The sequence below is a fragment of the Vollenhovia emeryi genome, unplaced genomic scaffold (genome assembly GCF_000949405.1).
Source record: "Vollenhovia emeryi isolate VEMERY1.0 unplaced genomic scaffold, V.emery_V1.0 DF939128.1, whole genome shotgun sequence".
Taxonomy (NCBI): Eukaryota; Metazoa; Arthropoda; class Insecta; order Hymenoptera; family Formicidae; genus Vollenhovia; species Vollenhovia emeryi.
In genome coordinates this window covers 2,077,857-2,098,661 of record NW_011967238.1, presented here as the reverse complement: position 1 = coordinate 2,098,661, position 20,805 = coordinate 2,077,857, and the positions used below count along the sequence as shown (strand labels likewise).

The 20,805-nt window shown below is 48.3% G+C and overlaps 2 protein-coding genes across 3 annotated transcripts in view; one reads left to right on the top strand and one right to left on the bottom strand.

The window, feature by feature from the left end:
• Window positions 1–20,805, top strand: part of LOC105568716 (heterogeneous nuclear ribonucleoprotein K) — a 66,577-nt gene that overhangs the window by 28,335 nt on the left and 17,437 nt on the right. Inside the window, exons 6-7 of the mRNA XM_012024585.1 lie at window positions 2,850–2,922; window positions 3,748–3,858. Coding sequence (XP_011879975.1) covers window positions 2,850–2,922; window positions 3,748–3,858 — 184 coding nt within the window. The remainder of the gene's footprint in view (window positions 1–2,849; window positions 2,923–3,747; window positions 3,859–20,805) is intronic.
• LOC105568632 (cytochrome b5-like) lies at window positions 16,055–20,787 on the bottom strand. Of its 2 annotated transcripts, none has more exons than XM_012024455.1 (2): window positions 20,707–20,787; window positions 16,055–19,483 (listed from the first exon to the last, which is right to left on the bottom strand). In XM_012024455.1, the coding sequence occupies exon 2, from the start codon at window positions 19,440–19,442 to the stop codon at window positions 19,044–19,046; it is 399 nt and encodes a 132-aa protein (XP_011879845.1). In that variant the 5' UTR covers window positions 19,443–19,483; window positions 20,707–20,787; the 3' UTR covers window positions 16,055–19,043. The 2 variants fall into 2 exon arrangements, with proteins under 2 accessions (XP_011879845.1, XP_011879844.1); XM_012024454.1 differs by having other exon boundaries at window positions 20,694–20,774.

The following is a 20,805-nucleotide window of genomic DNA, read 5'->3' as shown; positions in this document are numbered from 1 at the left end:
TCTCGGTATTAACGGCTCGTTTAAAAGTTTCTTTTAAAAGATATCATTTCGTTCGCGCGATTTTTACTCTTTGCGCGATCGACAAATCGACATTGTTACCCGATTGCTCTCTCAAGACAAGACCATGTATCGCGCCGCGCGTAGACGGTCAAAGTCCTCACAGATATGTTTGTTCTACGCTTCCCTTAGAACCGTGGCCCTCATAAAACATTGAGCCGTCCGACCTTAGAGTCGTCCGAGCGCTCTTCAACCTTTTATGCACCATGGAGATCTCTAACTGCCGATAGTGTATCTCCTCCTTTTTCCATCCCAGTTGTGGAGCCGCGTCGAACGCCATAACATAGTATAACTAGTATGCCCACTCTCTCTCCTTTGATCTTTTTGGTTTTGATCATGTGGTATTCCGCCATCTCTTACAGAAATGTAACAACTGGGAATGAAAGAAGCACTGAACAATTACTAGAGTTCAGTAATTAAATTATTAGAAATTACTGATGTACAGTAATTTTCTAGTAATTATTTCGCTTACATTTCTATAAGGGATGGTTTTGGTATAAAATCCTGTGACCCTGTCACACCGATTTCACACTACCACATATACAGTATCCGTCTCATTGGCATCCACCAGAATAATGGCGGATACGCAGAAAGGATCGACGCAAAACAAAACAAATGGCAGGGTGGGCATACTAGTTATACTATAATCTCAACTCTCCTCCCGCGAATCTCGGTACGCGCGCGTCCCCTGCGGTTCTCAAAGGGATGACTTTCGACCAGCCAACCCCATAACTGTTCCTTCTTCGTACCGTAACGCCGTGATCCATCGTTACTAGAGCTTCTCTAGACAGTGCCGCACCGATCAACTTGCGCGAAGTACGTATCTCAATCTCGACTCCCTTAACCGGGATTGCCGTTCTTCGCCGAACGACGTTGATCAGTGTAACCGTCCTGTTTTGTCCTCAAACTGGGTTAAATAGGAAGACTCATAACGGGTGATGGCAGCTTTCGCCAATCGTCGAGAACGTCACCGGCTAGGAGATTCTTAGGGGCGTGTGTGTGCACGCTCCTAGGAAAAGGAATAACAAATTAACACGTAACCAACAATTGCATTTTTAAATATACAGGATTGCGGAAGCGAAGCTAGTCGGAGTCGCATAGCGCGATACCCCCGCAATCGCGTTGCGCAGAGAGGCGATTAGTTTCTCGAGGAGAGCGCGAATAACCGCGGATTACATTCGCCGACCGAATGCTTCTCTCGCGGAACCGGTAGAATGTCGAACAAAGCGCGCGCGGAATTTGATATGTGTGTCCAGTCGAATGGAAGATACGTGGCATCGGCAGCTCGTTGCAGCGGGAAAGTAGAACGAACGTGGACGACGAGAAGGGAGGGGAAGAAACGGAAAGACGAAGGGAGAGACCGGCCTCTCCGTGTATTCCCTCGTATTAGCTGGGGGTGGATTCGTGCCGTCGTACCGAAAAGTTCCGTGTTTGTTCTCGATCGTGAGAGATGATAGCGGGAACTCTCGGTGCGCTTCTTAAGGTCGTAGGGGGAGGGATGCCCGGATACCACCGTCCCCCTTTGAAAACTCTGAACGTATTGAATACCAATCGAGGAAGGGGAGAGAAATAAGTAAGCCGTCTATCAATTTCCGTGGTATTCGAATTAGCGGCTCGGCGGCAGAGCCAGCTGCAAACACCTCGGGACTCTTGGACCGCCGAAACCAATTGTACGCTTTGCGCGGGGATGACGTCGACGATGCTCGGGGTGTCTCCCGTTTCTACGTTCTCTCGTGCCGCCGAGCGGCGACGATTCGGCCGGAAAGAGGAAGCGGATCGATATCGATTGCTATCGGCGGAATTGGACCGCGTGCGTATTACCGGCAGGGGGGTGTTTTCCGCGATTCCGCGACGCGTAATTCGCCCCGGTGGGGACGGACGTAGACGCGATCGTTCCGATCGCGCGGTACGATTGCGGCTGAATGGATGTAGGTCGGGAAAATACCGTTGAGGCTGAATCTAGTTCGAGCTTACGGTCGATCGCCGTGGCCGCGATTGCACGCGGTTCCACGCGATTCTCGCGCAACGCGGCGCGCGTTGTCGATACGCGTCGCGCTCGGATTTGCCGTGTAACGCGATAAATCTGAATCCCTTAACGCCGCCCTAGCAACGCTCGTAATTTTTGCGAAACGCTCGCGAGATGCCCTCGGCGGCCCGGATTTATCGCGCGGTTCAAGATTTACGGCGGCGCTTCGACGGAGACTCGTTAATCCGGAAATCCACTGTACGTTGCAGTTGACAAAGAATGGTGTTAACTCGGCGGTCGCGCGTCCGCGTTCGAGATCGATCTTGTAGTCGCGTGCGACGAGTATCGTGCGCGACACGCGGCTGTCGTTAAATTTGCGTATTGCCTTTTACCGCGCGACATTTTGTATCATCGTCGGTGCCGGTTGTAACTCCGTCGGGTCCAACGTACGGGAGAGACACGAACGCGCGCGGGGTATATGATAAACATTCGTAACGTCGCTGAGGACTAGACGCGACGCACCATGTATACATCCAGCTCCGATCGAGCCGTGCGCATTTAATTACTTTCTGCTCCATCGTGTTGGAATTTCATCGACGCCTCACTCACTTCAACTCCCGTTCGAAGCGCTCTAACGGGTGACGTCGAAATACGCGCGCGCGAGGGGGCCGGGCAGGGGGTGGCATCGCTGGTTGATGTAATCACACGCGAGCGCGTCTCGTACGCACGTACGTCATTCGCACGGGGCTGTATGGTCGATATAGCACGTACGCGAAAGCACGCGGCAGTAAGGACAGTATAATTCTGGGGTTTCTTCTGATTCTAGGGTGCTCACCATCAGTTCGGACCTGCCCACTGTTCTCCAAGTCTTGAACGAGGTCGTACCTAATCTGGAAGAGGTAAGCGACTAAACTCCCACCCTCGTCCGCCCTGTCTCGAATATCGTTTGTACGCGATACCTCGCGCTCCCCTTAAGGGGGTGCTGGAGTGATTCTGCACTTTCGGCACCGTTTGCTACGAGCACTGTCAATTCGCGAAAGCATTTGTGTAATATACAAATTATGTGGCTTTTGTCTACAGACCGACAGTGTTTCACTATTCAGATTAAGTGAAAGAACAGCATGGTATCTTTGAAATTAAGTTTAGGAGCTTAGCAAGAAGTCTACTCACTCGAATGAGTTATAGGTTAGGTAACCTATAACTCATTCGAGTGAATAGATTTTTATTAGGCTTCTAAACTTACTTTCAATCACCATGCTGTTCTCTGATTTAATCCGAATAGTGGAACACTGTCGGTTCGTACACGAATGCTTTCACGAATTGACAGTTTTAGGAGGAAAAGGTGCCGAAAGTGCAGAATCACTCCAGCATCTCTTTAAAGGCTGGTCTACAATACATGGAGTAAGATGGAGTAAGGAGTAGGAGTAAGGAAATAAATCCATTTTATTTCTTACTCCTACTTCAGCTCATAGGCTTACTCTCGGTGAATCAGAATGCCATCAATCAGTGTTACAAATATTTTAAAAATTATGCCCGTATTTCAGCTACCTTACACCAAAAGCTACAAGTTAGGGCTCTCCCTTACTCCTTACTCCACGCTTACTCCACGTATTGTAGACCACGCATAATTCCGCTCGTTCGGGATCGCGACGATCGATTCCTTCCGCCCCGGACCGGGTAGTGTATCGTGAAATTCCCACGATTTATTATAGACACGATTTCAGAACGGCTCTCGTCATGGCAGTGACGAGATAGACGTGCGCATGCTGGTGCATCAGAGTCAGGCGGGATGCATCATCGGCAAAGGGGGTCTGAAGATCAAGGAGCTCCGCGAGGTGAGTCACTCTTTCTCAATATTTATTCATGACTCGTGATTAAAGATGACATAACGCGTTTTCCGCGGCCTCGGTTAACAGCTATTTCGCGGCACGGTTGTGCGATCTTGCACGAGAGACGGCCGCGTGAATCGGAAATGCAAAACGACACGCGAGTAACGTAAACGCAAGAGCGAAGAAGCTGAGCGAGGGCAAAAAGCGTTCTTGTCGCTGAAATCCTTTTACGTTTTCAAACTACATGTCAGCTTACCGAGTATCGGATATTTAATTTATCAATTGATACAACGTCTCAAAGTAGCGGCGCCAACGGCTTGGAAGTAAATCCAGCCCATCCTTTCGTCGGGGGCTCTCCCGGAGCTTTTATTTTATAAACAATTCATCGGCGATCGCCAAGTTTTGCCTTCGCGAACGCAAACACTGCGATCGGTTTATGGACTTTAAAGCGTATATTAACTTATTAACGAAGCGAGAGACAGAGAGCTCGAAACTTTCAAGCGAGTCTGTTTATAATGTATTCAAAACTCTCTCAGTTTAATTACGGGCACAAGGGAACTTTGACGAGTCGCGCGTATCGTAAAATCCCTCGGACGGATGCTTCGGACACCGTGTAGATTTGCGTTGCGCGGGATACGCGGGTTATTGGTATTTAAGGATTCGTATCAGCGAGAGAAGATCGTTTTGTTCCTCTCCGCTGCGAGGACGGCAACAAAGCGGCGTGGCCCGATGGAACGACAATTAAGTCCCCTTTAATTAGCGATTTCTCTCCGACATTGTGGCCTGGATTTTACATAACGAGCTCCACGCTCGTCCGGGTTTTCCCGAGCGAAGGGCTCGGCCTGGCTGGCTCGGCTGGCTGACTAGTTGGCCTGTTCTGAAATATGCAACGTGGCCAAGTGGCTCGTTACGTTTTCGCGAGAAACAAAACTGAACGTAGCCGACCGACCGACGACCGAGCTTTTGTCTCGCCTCGAATCAGTGAGTGCTCGAGTTTCGAGTGCCGTCACTTTCCTCTTCCGTCGCACTTGGCTTTCTGTTTCTCTTCAAACGGGCTCGTGCATCGTTGTTTTCCCCCCGGTTGGACTAATTTATCACTAACATATTCGAAAAGCCAGTGACAAACTCAGTAGATGATCATTCAGCAAATATCGCGTTACTTTGTAGCTAATCGAATTGTCGCAATTATTCTCCTTGATAACTTAAATGATTATCACCGTAAAATTCATTGAAACGATAATCATACGTAAAATAGCGACCGCACGTGAAATAAAATTAAGTAATAAGAGTGAAAACGCTTTTACAAAACTATTATTACTTCTCTCTACGGTTTTAACTGGCTATACTTTTCCAGTGGCGTACACCAGTTAATTAATCAAGGCAGATAATAATCCAGAGAGAGAGAGAGAGAGAGAGAGAGAGAGAGAGAGAGAGAGAGAGAGGGCGAGCGAGAGAGGGAGGGAGGGAGAGATAGTTTTTATTTACCGCGTATTTTTGCGCTATTGCTATCATTAGCCGGAACGAATTTAACAAATTCCACACAGCGCCTGTATAATTCGCGCAACGCGCGGAATAATGTTGTTTAGCAATTTGCTGAAAACTTATTCGTAATTTCGTCAGTCTTAACATCCTCCTCGGTGAAGAGCAGCCGAGATAATTAGTCTATTAGAGTTTAGTTAACTGCTGCGTCAGATAATACATTTAAACGTATTGCTCGAGAGGGAAGGAGGGTCGGAACAATCGAATTTCACAACGCGATGTTATAAAAGGTAAACCGACGAGCTTTTTAATCAGTCAGGAGGAACATTTGCGTTTATTTTGCATTATGTATCGCGCGCGTAGGAGGTTTCTCGACATTTTTTTGCAAATGGCGCCGAGGCGAGAGGCTCCGCGGCAGCAAATGAGATAAATTCCGACGGTTACGTTTGGCGGCCAATCAAAATTCATACCTGAATAATTTGACGCGATTTACGAGACGAAAAACCGGGGAAAATTGCTCCCTGCATCTCGGTGCGACGCGGATAATAAAGGCCAGTCGTCGCCGACGCCGCCACCCGCGAGTCAGCGGGGCCCCTCTACCTTTGCTTCCCCCTCGAACGGGGGTCGGAAGACACGGCACCGCCACTCGGCGACATCGCCGAGTCGTTTTATTTCGATTCCGCGGGGGGTTACTCGGTAGGGGTAACTTTATTGATTTTGAACGGGATTCCGGCGTGCTCTTCTTCTTCTTCTCCTTTTTTTCTTTATCGTGTCATCGAGGATTCCGTCTCGCTGCCAGAAAACGCGCGCGGCTCCCCGATCGCCGGCTCTCTCGCCGTCGAGGAGATAAGGATTGAACGGGTTGTTTGTTATTCCGCGCGAGCACGATGCGCGCAATTGTCCGGAATTCTATTTTCTTTGCCCTTTCCGCGCGGCCGAGAGAGGGGACGGTTCTTTCCCGTAACTTACACATAGGCGCGGGCGAGACGGTGCGGATTGCCGAAACGCGACTTGGACGCGATTTTCCGCGAAATTTACCGCGCGAATTATTACGCGGCCGATACACGACAATGCGTGTGGCGGCGACGCGTACGCGACGGTCAACGCCCGGGGACGATGAGAATTGCGAGCGATCGAAATTTATCGACTGTTTTGTGAAGCGCGCGGTTGCGAGTTTATCACCTCTAATTAACCCCTCCGAGTTTCCCCAGCCGCTCGATAACGGACTAGTTAATTGCAGAGCAGCGACGCGATTTCGGTTGACAGTGTCGGACAACTCGGCCAATATTTGCGCGCTGACGAAGACGACGACGACGACGACGATAGCGCTCGACTTGTTCGGTTCTGACCGACTTGCCGAGACCGTGCGCGCATCTACCTATACCGAAAAATTCGCTCGATCTCCCCGTGCCGCGGCACTCCGTTCCTCGCATTATCGAGACGGAATTTGATACGGGGCCCATGCAAATAGTATGACTGATAGACCCGGATACTCCTTGATAACGACGTCCGAGGAATGTGAAAAGAATACGAGATGGGAGGGAGAAAATATGCATGACACAAGGTACGACGGCGACACGAGACGCGATGCGCTCGCATCTGTGAGTATAATGCGAACACGATCGTACACTTTGAATCTTCAAACGGGTCCACGACGCCGACATGCCGTAGTCAATAGATGAGCAAACCGCCCAATCGATCTCGTTTGGTTTTTAATGATTCTTATGCAAACGGCTTCGCTCGAGGTCGTCGTAATTCCGCGGGAACTCGCAAAATACCCGAGAGTGTTATTCCTCTCGCAAGCTCTCGCCGTTCGATAGAATCGCACATCGTCGTAAAAAGAGAGGGCAACCCGACAAACATCGCATCTGCGAAAAAAAACCCGGCGACCTGTCAATTGAGTCAAAACTCATATCTCGGGGCGTCCGTTTAATTTTGCAAAGGTTTCGCGGCTACGCTCGATGATACACCGAGCGAAATTCGTCATGTCCGTGCCAACGCGAGCGCTCGTCCAATCAATCGACAAAAAACGCTGGTCAGTTCGAGAGGTGCGCCCTTCGACGCCCCGCCGTTGGTACCCGGGGATCGACGAACCCGGTCTCGGCGTTGCGCTACGCGAGATTAATATGTCCGCCGTGGGACCGTTGTTTCACGTACGGCGTGCTTCTCTTCCTCCCTCGGTCCCTCCCTCGCGGGGGGAAAGACGGCGTAGTTGGAAGTACGCGGGCGTACGTCGGCCTGCGCCGTATTAACGTGCGCAAGGAAGCCATATGTCCATTTGCGGTGGCTAATGATTAGGCGCAGCTCACAATGCAGCTCGTCGCGTGCTAACCACACGTGTGCGTGTCATCAGGGAAGCGCGTTCTATCACGCAGCGACGTGTCCGTTCGCCCGCGTATCTGCAACCGCGTGCACGATCTACATGTACAATGTGGCAGTTGCGTGGCTTCGCGTCGCAACCGATCTTCGATCTTTGTAATTCCGCTCGCGTAACGCAACCGCCTCGACCGCGCATTAATTTATTCCAACGAGAGAGTCCGTCGCTCATCGATTCGAGGAAAAATCGGTCGCAACAGGTCGCGAACGTGGCTCCTCTCGGACGTCCCTCGTCTCCTCCGCGCGTCTCTTTACGGCGCAATTTTTCTATCTTCTTTTTTTTTTCACGACTCCAACTTTTTATTGACAAACCTCATCGCGGCGCGCGGTCGGATCGTAAAGAGACTGAAACTAGCTCAGGCGGCACTTTCTCGGCGCATTGTTTCGCGACGTTAGTGCTTTTTCTTGTGACAATGCTTCCTCCCACTCGCCGTCTCGTTGAGGTAGTCAAAGCTGCTTCGCAAGTTTCGTGCGTTTGACGGCGAACGAGAGCGAGAGAGAGAGAAAGACAGAGAGGGTGACGTACCGAGTTAACGGACAGGGGCAAGCGAAAAAAAGCTCTTCCAGCGAAGCTCGAAATTAATTCCAGGAAGGTACACCAGATAATTATGCACACGCGATGCCTTTATTATCCGCCGACGTCGTTTTGTCTACGGCGCATTGTTGGGGTGCGGGGTAGAGCGAGAGAGAAGAGAGGGCGAAACGCGTTGCACCGCGGACTGTAAAATTGCAGATTCAGCGCGTTCCTCGCGCACCCGATCTTTCCTCTCACGTGACGGATTGTTTCTTACGTCAACGTCGAAAGAAAGCTGGCCCCGTTGAACTCAAATTAATTGATTTATATAGAGAAAAGTCCTCCATTATGAGATAGAATTCTGATGTGAGACAGTACGGCCCGGTTTCACCAAATGTCGTTTAACACTACTTAATCTTAGTTTAATTCAGGCTTGTCTCTTTCTACAGTAACAGTTGAAAAGAGACAAAGAACGAATTAAGCTAAGCTTCTAGTTAAACAACGTTGGTGAAACCGGACCTAAGTCACTCCAAGGGCAATAAATTCACGGTGGAAGATGATGCCTATTATTTTAGCAGAGATCCCGCTGTCTCGTATTAGGAGCCTGTCTCATAATAGGGGACTCTATATGGATGTTATCAACGAAGACTACCCGTATATCGCTTCTTACGTGAACGTGGGAAAGAGGGTGAGTCGACGCGTTGAATTCAAATTAATTGATTTACACATAGATATTTTCAACGATGGCTGCCGGGAACGACAGCTTTTATCGTGAACAATTTCAATCGCAATTAGATAAACGTCATTTATCGCGAACGGACGCGATCGCGCGGGCAGATACATACGGCCGGAATAAATCGCGTGTATTTCTATAAATTTACCGTGCGGCTCGAGCAACCGCGATGGCCGCGGCGCAAGAGCCGCCCGTTCGACTCCGCGCGAAATGTTTGATTCTCGATTAAACTGTGCCCGATTAACCGAAGTGTCGGAATATTCACGGCGACTTTGTGCCGTCGCGGCGAGAGCGTCGCTCGTAAAGGGGATCCGCGCCGCCTCTCTTTCGAAATCCACTCTTGCGACGTCGTACCTATTTGACAACGCTCGCCTTTCCGATCGTGAAAATATACGACCGTGTCTTTCACGGTGGAAGTCGCAGGAGGAATGGCGCAAGAGAAAAGGCGCTCTAGCGAGACGTTCTAGCTCGCCTATTCTTTCCATCATTCGTTTGCCGCGCTAGGGAGCCACTCGCGGGCAACATGTGTTGCTATGGGCCTTTCTGGCGCTGAGGCAGAAAGGCCCACGGCACGCAATCCCCGAACAGGTGCTGCCGAACCAGGTAACGGACGGTTCCGAGCAGCTGCCACGCCAGGTGTAGCGCGCTGGTCCCTGAGCTGCGCCTCGCCGGTGACGCTCAGCGCGGCAAGACGAGTCTCCGGGCCACCTTAACCTTTCGTTCCCCTCCTCCCCGCCCCTCCCGCGACGAAGATACCGCCGCGTCCTTCTGCAGACCCGAGGACGTCCCGCTCTCATCACTGTCGCTGGCTCGCCAGTGAATTTGCATAGTAGCGCAACACGGCGACCGAACTTTCTTTCGCGAGAGACATGTAGGATAGGCGCGAGTAAAAAATCGCAGACTCGTAAATTTTTGCGGGGAAAACGGGGCGACTTGGGGGAGTTGGTTCGGAGGGGAGAGCTGGCGGAAGAATCGAAACTGCCGGGTGTGCAATAATTCTGAGCCAGGTTTATTGACAGCCGAAAGCTCCATTCAACTGTCGAATATTCCGGCGATTTGCAGTCTGATCGGAGTGCCGGGTTAGTCCCAAGGGCGACCTAACGGGGGCAAGCGTCGCGCGGCGGAAGCGGGCGTAGCGGTGAGGCCCCTTTGTGCCTGAATGAGGTCCCGGGCGTAGTCGCGACAGCGACTGAAATCGAGTCCAGGAGCGCATGACGGATACGCGTACCCTTCCTGCCTTTTCAGTACTCGTTCGCTCGCACGTTCGCGAGGTTCTTCACGCTCCGGTTCGGCTAACTCGCGTAGCAAGACATGCTCCCAGTGCACACGATTCAGAGGATTTTGCCGAGTTCCCGTAGGATTTTCTCGTCGATCATGGGTACGTTAATTGACCGGTGTGAATTAACTAGCGCTCGCGCGCCTGTGCCAGTTCCGTTTGCTCAATCGTTACCGAGTTTCTTTTTCGAAGCCTTTTTCTCGCCGTACCGTGGCGCGTTCATTAGGAGTGCGGTCGCTTCTTTGCATTGAGAAATTCTTGAAGCTTGGGGCCTTCCGTTAATAAAGCATTTATTATAAGAGAATTTATTGTGCAACTCTCCGCCGTCGTATTGTAACTTTAAGCAAAAGCGCACTATCGAGAATTACTGAACGGAACATTCAAATATTAACCTCAGGCGGAAGCAGGTAGATGCCGGATGCGCGTAGATGCAGGAAAGAAGCACGTCCATCTGTTTGCCCGCGTGGGGAATAGGCTACGCGAATAAACGCGGGCTCAAAAAGTGGAGTTTGCGCTGAGATTTATAAACTGTTTATTAAAACAGCGAGGGAGAAGCGATGGAACGTGGAGATAAAGCGTAGCGGGGGAACCGTAGAAAAATGAAGGAATCGAGAAAGAGGGAAGCGGCCTGTATTTGCCCCGGCTACGGCTCTATGTGCACAAGACGGTAGCTGCCCGTTTTCCAGACACGCGTTTCCGCTTCCGTTCTTTCCGCAACGCGGAGAGAACCGGCGGAGAGCGCCGATGCTGAATTCAGATCGAACGCGCAATACCTGGCGTGGATTCCTCACGTACGATCGCGATTGCGCGAATTGATTGAAACACTTGCATTGTCTCCGGATTGGAGACGACCGCTCGCTCTCTCGTTTCGCGTTATCTCTATTGCCACGTGGCCGAGCGTGTCGCATGAAATGCATATGTAGACGAACGCGCAAACGAAACTGGGAGGAGATAGATAACTCCGGGTTATCTCTCGCTAGATAAAGCATTAGGAAAACTGTTCCTTTAACGGCCATTTTATCGGACATTGCGATCCTATCATTTAGGTAAAACGCTGAGCCGGTATCAACCCTCACGATATCCATCGAGCCCGAAATGGACTTAGGAGTTCGATTCACTTTTAATTCCGGCGTTTAATCTCCCGCGGAAATACACACGAATTCAAGTTCATTGAAATTCGGTTCTTCCCCACTTGAAGTCATTTATTTCAATTTATTATAAAAATTGCATGGAGGAGGAGGCGTACTACGTTGGGGTATTTTAAATTTATGCTGACGTCGTTTCGCGGACAAATTTCAAAGTGACCTACTTGAATTTAAGCCGCGGTACAGCGATGGTTTGTCGTTGCAGTTTATCGTTATAGGAAATGAGCGATGATAAAATTTTGTATCGGTGGGTCACCTCGCGCGCGATATCCGACGAAAATCACATTTCATCAACGCCGGCGTCCCCAGAAACGTAGATTTGTCGAATCCACGGGTCAGATGGGAACGATTGGATGTTTGAGGAAAAAAAAACGAGAGAGCCATATCGCACGGGGGGTCCCTCTTTCGTACATGTTTCCCGGTTTACGTTGCAATCAGCGGCGAAGGTTTCGCTGACGATATTTTCGCGAACGCCTATTTCGCCGACACCAAGTTACACCGACAATACCCGCCGACGTGCACGTGCACCGACTTCTGCGTACCAGAAATTTCTCGTTTGTTACGTTTTCGAAGGTAAAATTTCCCGCAAAAAAAAACCCGCGGACGCCGAAATATCCCCCGAGGATGACGGAAAATCGTCTTCGGCGGTATTCGCGAAAATAATATTTATATTTGCCGAGGAAAAATATTCGGCGATAGATTGTCGATGAATGTTCAGATCACGTTATTGGTGAAAGCTTCATCGGCGACTTTTAATGTAATTTCTCGTTCACGCCGTGGGGTGGAGAAGAGACTGAAGGAGAGATCGGAATCCTTTTAGGCTCGCACGTGAGAACGGGAGAAAATTGATCCGGAAGCTTTTATTATGTACACTTTCCACGTCTGCCGAGAGGAGCGAATTTCAGCGAACCCTTTCCCCCTCTTCCAATGTGTCATACTTTAATCTTAAATCGCATCCTGTCGAGAGATGAATTGCATCCATCGAAATTCCCCGCAACAATGATTTTTTTTGTCGTCCGATCTACATCGGCGACCGCGCACTTAGAACATGTTCGCCAATTTTTTACGCAATGATTGCTTCGAGTGCATTGCGAGAAAATTGTTTTTTATTTTACATCAAACATCAATTTAACTTCCAACTATCACCCTCGACCCTTTTCTTTTACGTAACGATAGTTAATGCCGCTGTGTAATTTATCATCGTCTTTCGATAGATGCGATGCAATTACAATCCCATTCCCAGTGATAAGGTGCTCACGTGCTCGACTTCGCGAGAAAGGGCGGTGGTAGGAAAAAAAAAATAAGCGAACGAGAGTTCGCGTGTCATTGCGCCGTACTTCTCGGGCGGAAATTTATGCCGTTCGCGGAAAACGGACGGCGAACGGGGGTGTACGAAAAGGGAGGAGGAAGAAAGGCGCGGGTGGAGGGGAAGGGAACGGAATCTCGAAAATAGAACCCGGCCACTTTGCCGGGGACAATATCGTACGTCTTAGCCTCCACTCTGTAAAATAAACAGCTCCTCTCCCCGCATCGTACGTCGCCACTCCCCGCGAGTGTCCCTTTCGTCTCTCGGCCCTTCCACGGGACTTACATTTTCATACATCGCGTCCGCCGCGTCTGCCGAGTTACGAAAGGCGAATTTCCGCGATACCTCCTCGGTCCTGTGTGCCATTTTATTCCCCTCCCCTCGGAGTCTTTCCGACCAGGGCGTACCTCAACCATCTCTCCCACGGGAATGTCGCATAGAGGCATGTGCAATGCGTGTGTGTACATGTGCAAGCGCATACCTTGACACGTATGTCGGTGCGCACTCGTCGCGGGACTCTAAGACTGTTTATTAAAAAGCTTTTAGCGATATTAGACTGTCCACTGAGAGGAGCTCGGGCTTCTCCGAGACGAACGGGCTTCGCCACGTGGCCGTCGTCTTTGATCATCATCGTGAGCGAGAACTGAACCCGCTGCGAGACGTCCGGAAATTGTATAGCGTGGACACTGAAAACCGATGAATTCTTCTTGGTTTACTCAATATACACAACTTGACGTGAACGAGGCAATTTAAAGTTTCGATTCAATATATAGACGTATTTCAAAATGTTTTTTTTTTCCTGGGGAAAGTTTAAATTTTATTAAAAAGTTTTGTTAGACTTGTCCCTTCGGCAATTTTGTTTTTTAGTTCACGAATATCGAAGTGTTATAAATTATAGAGATTTTTAGATCTTAGACAAGTTTTAAATTTTTCTACAAAATTTTTCTGTCATATTCAAATATCGATACCTTCTTTTTATTTACGCAAATTTTTTTACATCCGTTAAAACACGTGTTAAACATGTCATGAAAGATCTTCACTTACTTTCGGTACTTTTTCAAATATTAGTTTTTTAATTAAGAAGAAAATTAAGGAAAAGGCTGAAGCCTAAACAGTAATCGAATTGACTTAAATCTTAAGAATATTCCCATTTTGTCTAAAAAAGAAATCAACATTCGGATGATTTTTAAATATTAAAATTTTTGAAGAACGTACTAGTGTCTCGCGATCATTCCGTCGACAATCGATCGAGCCTCTCAACGAGTAGCTCTCGTCGGTTCGCCGATCTCGCAGCCTAGAGGAGAAAAAAAATGCCCTTCAGCATTTCTTTCCCTCCGTTCCTCGCCCGCGACGACGCCGTCTGGAGTTCGTTAAAACACTCTCGAAAAGCTGCGTACACAGCCGATGGCTGCGGCGCCCATTATTCGACCTCACCCCATCCTCTGCTCCTCTCTACTTGCCCACATTCTGAAAACTTTAGGCACTCCGTTACTCTAACGGCCGTGCTATAATCGCACGCGGATCGATGTTTCATCCGCATCACCCCGAGCGTCGACGCACCCCCGGGGCACAAGCGCACGATGCATCCTGCATCCTGCACGTGCATCGTCTCGCGATGCAAGTACCGTCGCAAACAGACGTTCTCATATGATCGTCGGTTCCGCGAACACTTATAGAACGTCGCCAGATATCGCGCTCCTTCCGTAGGCCGGGAATTCCTCGATCGATTCTCAACCTGTCTCTTCTCTCGACGGGCACCCATCTCGCTAACACTCGGGAGACGAAGTGACAATTCCTCTCGGAGTCCCATGCGTTTACCGGTGAAAGGTATATGCGAAATAGAGATTTCAAACAGGGGAAACCCGTGCTATTTCCGCGTTTTCTTCCATTGTTACCCCGGAGTAACCCATTCGATGCTTATCTACTTTGGCTGCAATTTCGCTCGCAACCATGTAAGGTCAGTTCGGTTGCATCGCGCGAATCGATATTCGAATCGTCATTCGAGAATTTTTCGAGGTCGGAAATCCTTCCCCGCCCCCTCATTAATCACACGGTATTGCGAACTTGCGTCGCGCGGAGGAGCGGCCAGAGATGGACCGATTCATCCTTCGGGCAATTAAGTTTTTATCGTATTCATCTGCCGTCCTACCCCCTCGCGTGCTCCTTACACATACGTACGCGGGCTCGGAGCAGCCGAGCGTTCGCGAAACAAGAAGAGTGAAAAACAATTTGCCGCATAAATCCGCATGCGTGCCGCGCGCTCATCTCGCGACGCGTGAAATATCGCCGTCCTCGGGAACGCGGCGGGACGGCCGCGTGCGCAACATTTACCGGAATAATTTATTGTATCCGCCGTCGCTGCCGCGGCGGCAGAGCAACACGCCTTACGATTCCGTGCTCGCCCGAGCACTTCGTCTCTCCCTCCGCTTCGTCTATTACCCTTTTGCGTATGCACCTGTTACCGCTGACGTTCTCCAGTTTATTTTCCTCGTCACCAACGAGGAAAATAGCATCTTGTTACGGCTCTCCCTTCCTCCCGTTCTCTGTTAAAGCGTCTTATCTAAGAGGGATTGGAAAAATTGCTGCTTTTCGAGAGACCGGGTTCGGTAGGAAAAAGCAAGGGTGGAACAGGGGTGAACGGCGGCAAGAAGCAACCGGGAAACTGCCGAGAACTCGTTACGTCCATTTGAGAATGCTCCTCGTTTCACCGCGGACTCGCTTTCTTTCTTCGCGCACCTCGCTCTTGTCCCCGTTCTTTCCGCTCGGGGAACGACCGGACGACTTCGGCGGCGTGTCGTACCGCCATTCCTACTCAGCGCGAAAGCGTCTAGATCATCGCGGTGTCATTTATCCGTATCGGCTGTTCAGCCTTCCGTCAATCTCTGCGCGGCGCGACTTAATGGCTCGCGAGCGACCGCGAAAGTAGAACGGGCGAAAGACACTCCGGAAACGCGTAATTCAATCGGAATCGCATTATCGCCACGGTTTTCTTAGAGCGACGTTAGGTTCTTTGAAACATTTACGCCCGCCTCGCAACGAGGCACGCGCCGGTGTTTTTTAAGTTACGTTTCACCGGGTGGAAAAGGAGAGGGACGGAATCATGACCCTTCAAAGGGACCGTATCGAGTTTCCGCTTCCTCGCAAAGAGAGCGGCGCCGAGCCGCCATCGAGAGGTCGGCAAATAGAAATAAGAAAAAAAAAATCGCGTTTCTGCCCTGGCATCTAAATGTAAACGATCCTTTACCGCCGCAGGGAGGATGAGTAGCGTCTCGAGTTGGATGAGCTAGAGTTACACGACGAACATTGTATAATCCGTAATTATTTGATATCGAGGAGTACGAGGTATTTTGTATCCCGATCAATACGATCTTGCTTGGCTGTTTTAATTCGTTTCATTTACTTAATTACACCGGTGGCGATTTTTTTTTCTCCTACTGCTTTCCCCATCGTGTCTAGAGCATCGTGGGCGAGCGAAAGCACAGTGTTGCGAGCGAAACACAAAACAATCTTGTGGTTTTCGTATCAGTGCCTCAGAGGTAAACTGCGTTAAGTCACGAAACTTGAATTTTACAGGGGAGTCACTCGAAAGTTTTTCCCTTCAAGTTTCCCGCTCGACTTGACGTCAGCACCACACCTTGACTTTTCTCAGTCAACCGTTCGTGACTATTATTAGCTTAAGGGGCAAACATTTTACGGCAGATCTGTAAAATTCTAGACGTCACCCCGTTTACCATACTAAATAGAACTTGACAACTTGTCAACCTGACTTACAAGATGTAAAAATCTCGTTTTTGAAAACGAATATACGTTTACTGCTAACCAGTATGCCCACTCTCTGGCGGTCCTTTGATCCTGATTCGGTTTCGATCACGTGGTATTCCGCCATGTTTTTGGTATAAAATCCAGTCGCACCGATTTCGCACTACCACATATACAACACCCGTCTCATTGGCTGCACCAAAAAGATGGCGGCCGCGCAGGAAGGATCGACGCGAAACAAAACAAATGACAGAGTGGGCATATTATTGTAGTTATACTATACTATGGTACAGGGTCTCCAACACATGCGAGATCGTCATCGTCTGCTTGCGCAACGTCGAAGAATTCGCGGAGAGAAGAGGAGAGAGATACACGAAAGTGAAAAGAAGAAAGGAAGAAAGGGAAGGAAACGAAAAGCACGGAGTTATGAGAGAGAGAGAGAAAGATAGAATTATGAGAGTTGAAGCCCGCGACCCAGAGAAGCCGGGGGGTTGGGTGCGTTTCAAAGTTTCCGCCGGCGCCGGAAGTCGGTATGTAAAGCAGATGGCCGACGGTTGACAGGAAGGATATGTGGTTTTCCACATATGTCACCGTCCCTCCTCCGTGCCTCCTCCCGCGAGTTCCAACACGCGTGCATGGATGCGCGAAGTTGACGGGGGTGGTCGGACGTGGCGGTGCGACAATGCGACCACTTTCCACCACTTGTTCGGAAAAGCGACGGACCCCCGGATGGCCGGGCGTGTAAACGCCGACACGTGGACGGCCGCGGGCGGGTAACGTCCGCCCTGGGTTACAATTAGTGTCGATAGTCGTACGACAATTACGTGGAACGCTTAACAAGCGGATCAGACCAATTGCGAATACAATGGAAACTCTTATTTAAATAATATATCTCACGCGCTCGTGCTCGAAAAGCGACTTTCACTCGGTACAATGTAATATAGGCAATGCGTAAAAGGCACAATTATTGTTTATATTGCTCCGCTGGATAAAACGTATGCGTTATTCGCGAATAACATATGTAGGTATTATTCTTCAGCCTTGAATGGATTCTGTCGATTCTCCCACGTTCTTTCCCTCCTTCTCGATTTCACATGGCGCACTCGCGTGTCGTTAAATTCTTACACTCCAGTTAACCAGCTGGCACTTGGTTCCCTTCATTAAAATGCTTTAACTCTCGCAATTAGTTGTCTCCAAACATTCGCGATTCAGCCGTCCGTATGTTTTTGCGGAAAAACGCCCGCTGGATTGTGAAAACTCGCGACCTCTTTGGTGGTTTACTTTACGTATCGTTTTACAACAATTCGCAAGAATAGAAAGTGGACTATCGTAGTTTATTTCGGGATGGAAATTTGTATAAATGTTTGAAAACAAAACCTCCTCTTTGTATCGCATGAAAATTAACAACGGCTTTATCATTCGCCAGTAGAAATATATATTTAGATAAGATTATATGGACGCATTTATATTCTTATTTATTATTAACTTATCTAATTGTAAAAAGCAAACAAAGTAGGAGCGATAAATTTCAAAACTTATACAATAGAAGCGATTATTTAGCTCGAAATGTAACGATGAGAAATTTGTAGAAACATTGAACTTACAAACATGTAGATATTGTTGTAAAAAACAATTCGTTGAATTGATAAGATAAATCCAATACATTTCAATATTTTCTTAGTTTTCTTAGCTTTGCACGCACTGCTCTAATCTACTTCGATCATTTAGTAATTTTTCAAATTTTTCGCTGACATTTAATTAAAAATTAATATTTTGAAGTATATTAAGGTACGTAAAAATTTTCTCAACACTTTATCGATTATGGTTTCATAAATTCAAAATTAAATAAAATACATATATTAATACATTTGATTCTTAAGAATATTTTAAAATCGTAGATATACTACTAATGTGTTTTGTCCGATTCGCGTATGATTTGCAGGGTGCTTTGAATTAAAGCAAATTCCTTGTGTAGAGAGAATAATATTATGGACAAGATGAGTCATCAGATAACACTTGTGTTGCTTAGTCATTATGTAACGTTACTTGTAACGTAATGAATCTATACGTATATTATTTTAATAGCTTAGAAGTTTTTAAATATCTTAATACAATTTACATATTTTTAATGTCGTAAGTAGTAAAATTATTCTTAGATAAAAAGCTGTCACAAATGAGTAACAGGGGTCTTTACAGAAATTTACTCGTCACCCAGATATAGACGTGCAGTTAAAATATTAATGATTAAAGTTAATCCATTGGAAATATAGGTACTTTAATTAAAGAGAGTTCACGTTTCTACATATAGTCTCAGCAGTTAATTCTAATTTATTGTTCGCAATAAGAAATATTCCACTGTAATTAACTATGTTCCGATATTGACAACATTAACATTAATCGGATATTATCGATTTATATATGTATAACGGAGTTTAACACATATATAGAGTAAAACTTTTCTCTCGAAAAAGAAGTTAATTATTTAGATACGCTTTGATACCAGGTCGTGGAGAGGCATACAAGATTATTCTTTCGTTTTATATCACACATCACATTATCACACATCCAGCGCGTTCTCGCGTGTATTCATTTCGGCCGATCGATTAATATGCATAGAAAAAGAGGCCCACCACGAGCGCGATTCCGCCCATGAGTAGATAGAAAGGCACACCAGGTCCTTTAACGTACTTTTCTGTCTTCGTCGCGTTGGAATATCCCGCCACCCAGCCCTTCTTCGGCGATTTGTTCGTCTTTTCCGATTCGACGAGCACGCCGACCTGATACTTCTTCATCAGCTCCATCGCGTCTTTCGAATGCCCGACGTCGTCGAAGTCCTCGGAGCCGTCCATGCCTTTGTGATCCAGCAGCACCTCCTCGCCACCCGGATGCTCATTCAGGAAGCTGCGGACGTTGTATACTTTGTCGTGCAAGATGAAAAGGACTTTGTCCTTGTCGTTGGTTTTTGCGACCTCGGCCCGCGTGAATAGCTGCTTTTCCACCATGTCTCCGCTGATCTTGCGCTACTTTTCTTCACGAAGTCGATCTGAAGGTAAAAAAGAATGTGTTAGAATTGTTTCCATCGGGGCTTCGATATTATGTAAAATGTTTTTCCTGCTGTCTCGCGTAATACAAAAACGCGTTCCACAATATAATGTAATATGTATAAAGTACGATTCCGTTATGTGTTCTTTCTGCTTTGATGTCTCGATAAGGCGAGATCGCAACTGCGACCGATAACGCTTACTCGCAAAAAGGTTAATCGTAACGTGATTGCCCTATCAACTTTGGAGAATGACGTCAGAAAGAAATTTAGGAGTATGACGTCATGTGTAAGAAACGAGCAACGAAGCTGCTCAATATAATCATGTCGAGGTCGGCGAAATGATTGCGTAACAAGCGTTCAGCTGGTTACCAAGGGCTATCACAGTTATTTTCGAAACTGCACTGTTGTTGTTCGAGATATAATCTATTATATACTCGAGCGATAATGATGTCTTCGAGTGACTTGACAAATTACTTCAGATGCAGCACAAGGCATAGCGAACAAATATCTGTCACGCAATCATTGCACCTCTGTAACATTAATGACGCAATATGAATGAGATATCCGTGCATATATTTTTGCTGTCTAATGATCCCGCTTGAAGCAGCCACGCGGTGCAATCCGCTGCGCAGTTGTTTCGATAAACAGCAGTTTCCGCGCGGAGCCGAACGTCACGCCGCTGCCGTAGGATTGGGGACCATTAGTTAATAGGTTCCTCGAAATTTACATATAACGGTACTTGGCGTAATTTGCCGAGTGCGCGGAAAGGCGCGCGGGGAAAACGTTCCCGAGCGAGGGATATTTCCTCGGATGAAAGCGCCACTTGAGAGACTCGCCCCGATGCGGCAGCTGTAGCTCTCGCTCTCCGTTACGTTTGCCATTGAGAGAAGTCAATATATGCCTCAAGGATCACGGATTCGACCCTTACAATAATCAAACTTGGTCCGATCACAGGCACTCGGGCGGGTACACTCGCGATGAGATAACGATTCGAGACGTCCATTCGCGAGAGATCGTCGTCGTCGGCGGGCGGAGAGATCTCCGCCGTCGAACGAGCGAGATACGAGCTCGAGAAGTGCGTCGGATCGATAGGGGGCCCTTTCCCACGTTTCCCTCGAAACGGATGGCTCGTTGAGACCTCGTCGAGTCTTCGCAGGGAATATTGCTCGTCCGAGGGAGTTGACGGCAGACGGCGACCAGACATAAATACCTCCTCTTCGTACCTCCGAAGGGTGCGCTACGGACACGTCGATTTCCCTGAAGGGGGGCAGACGGATCTCCGGTGAGGAACGCGAGGCAGCGGCACAAATGCGACGCAGGTG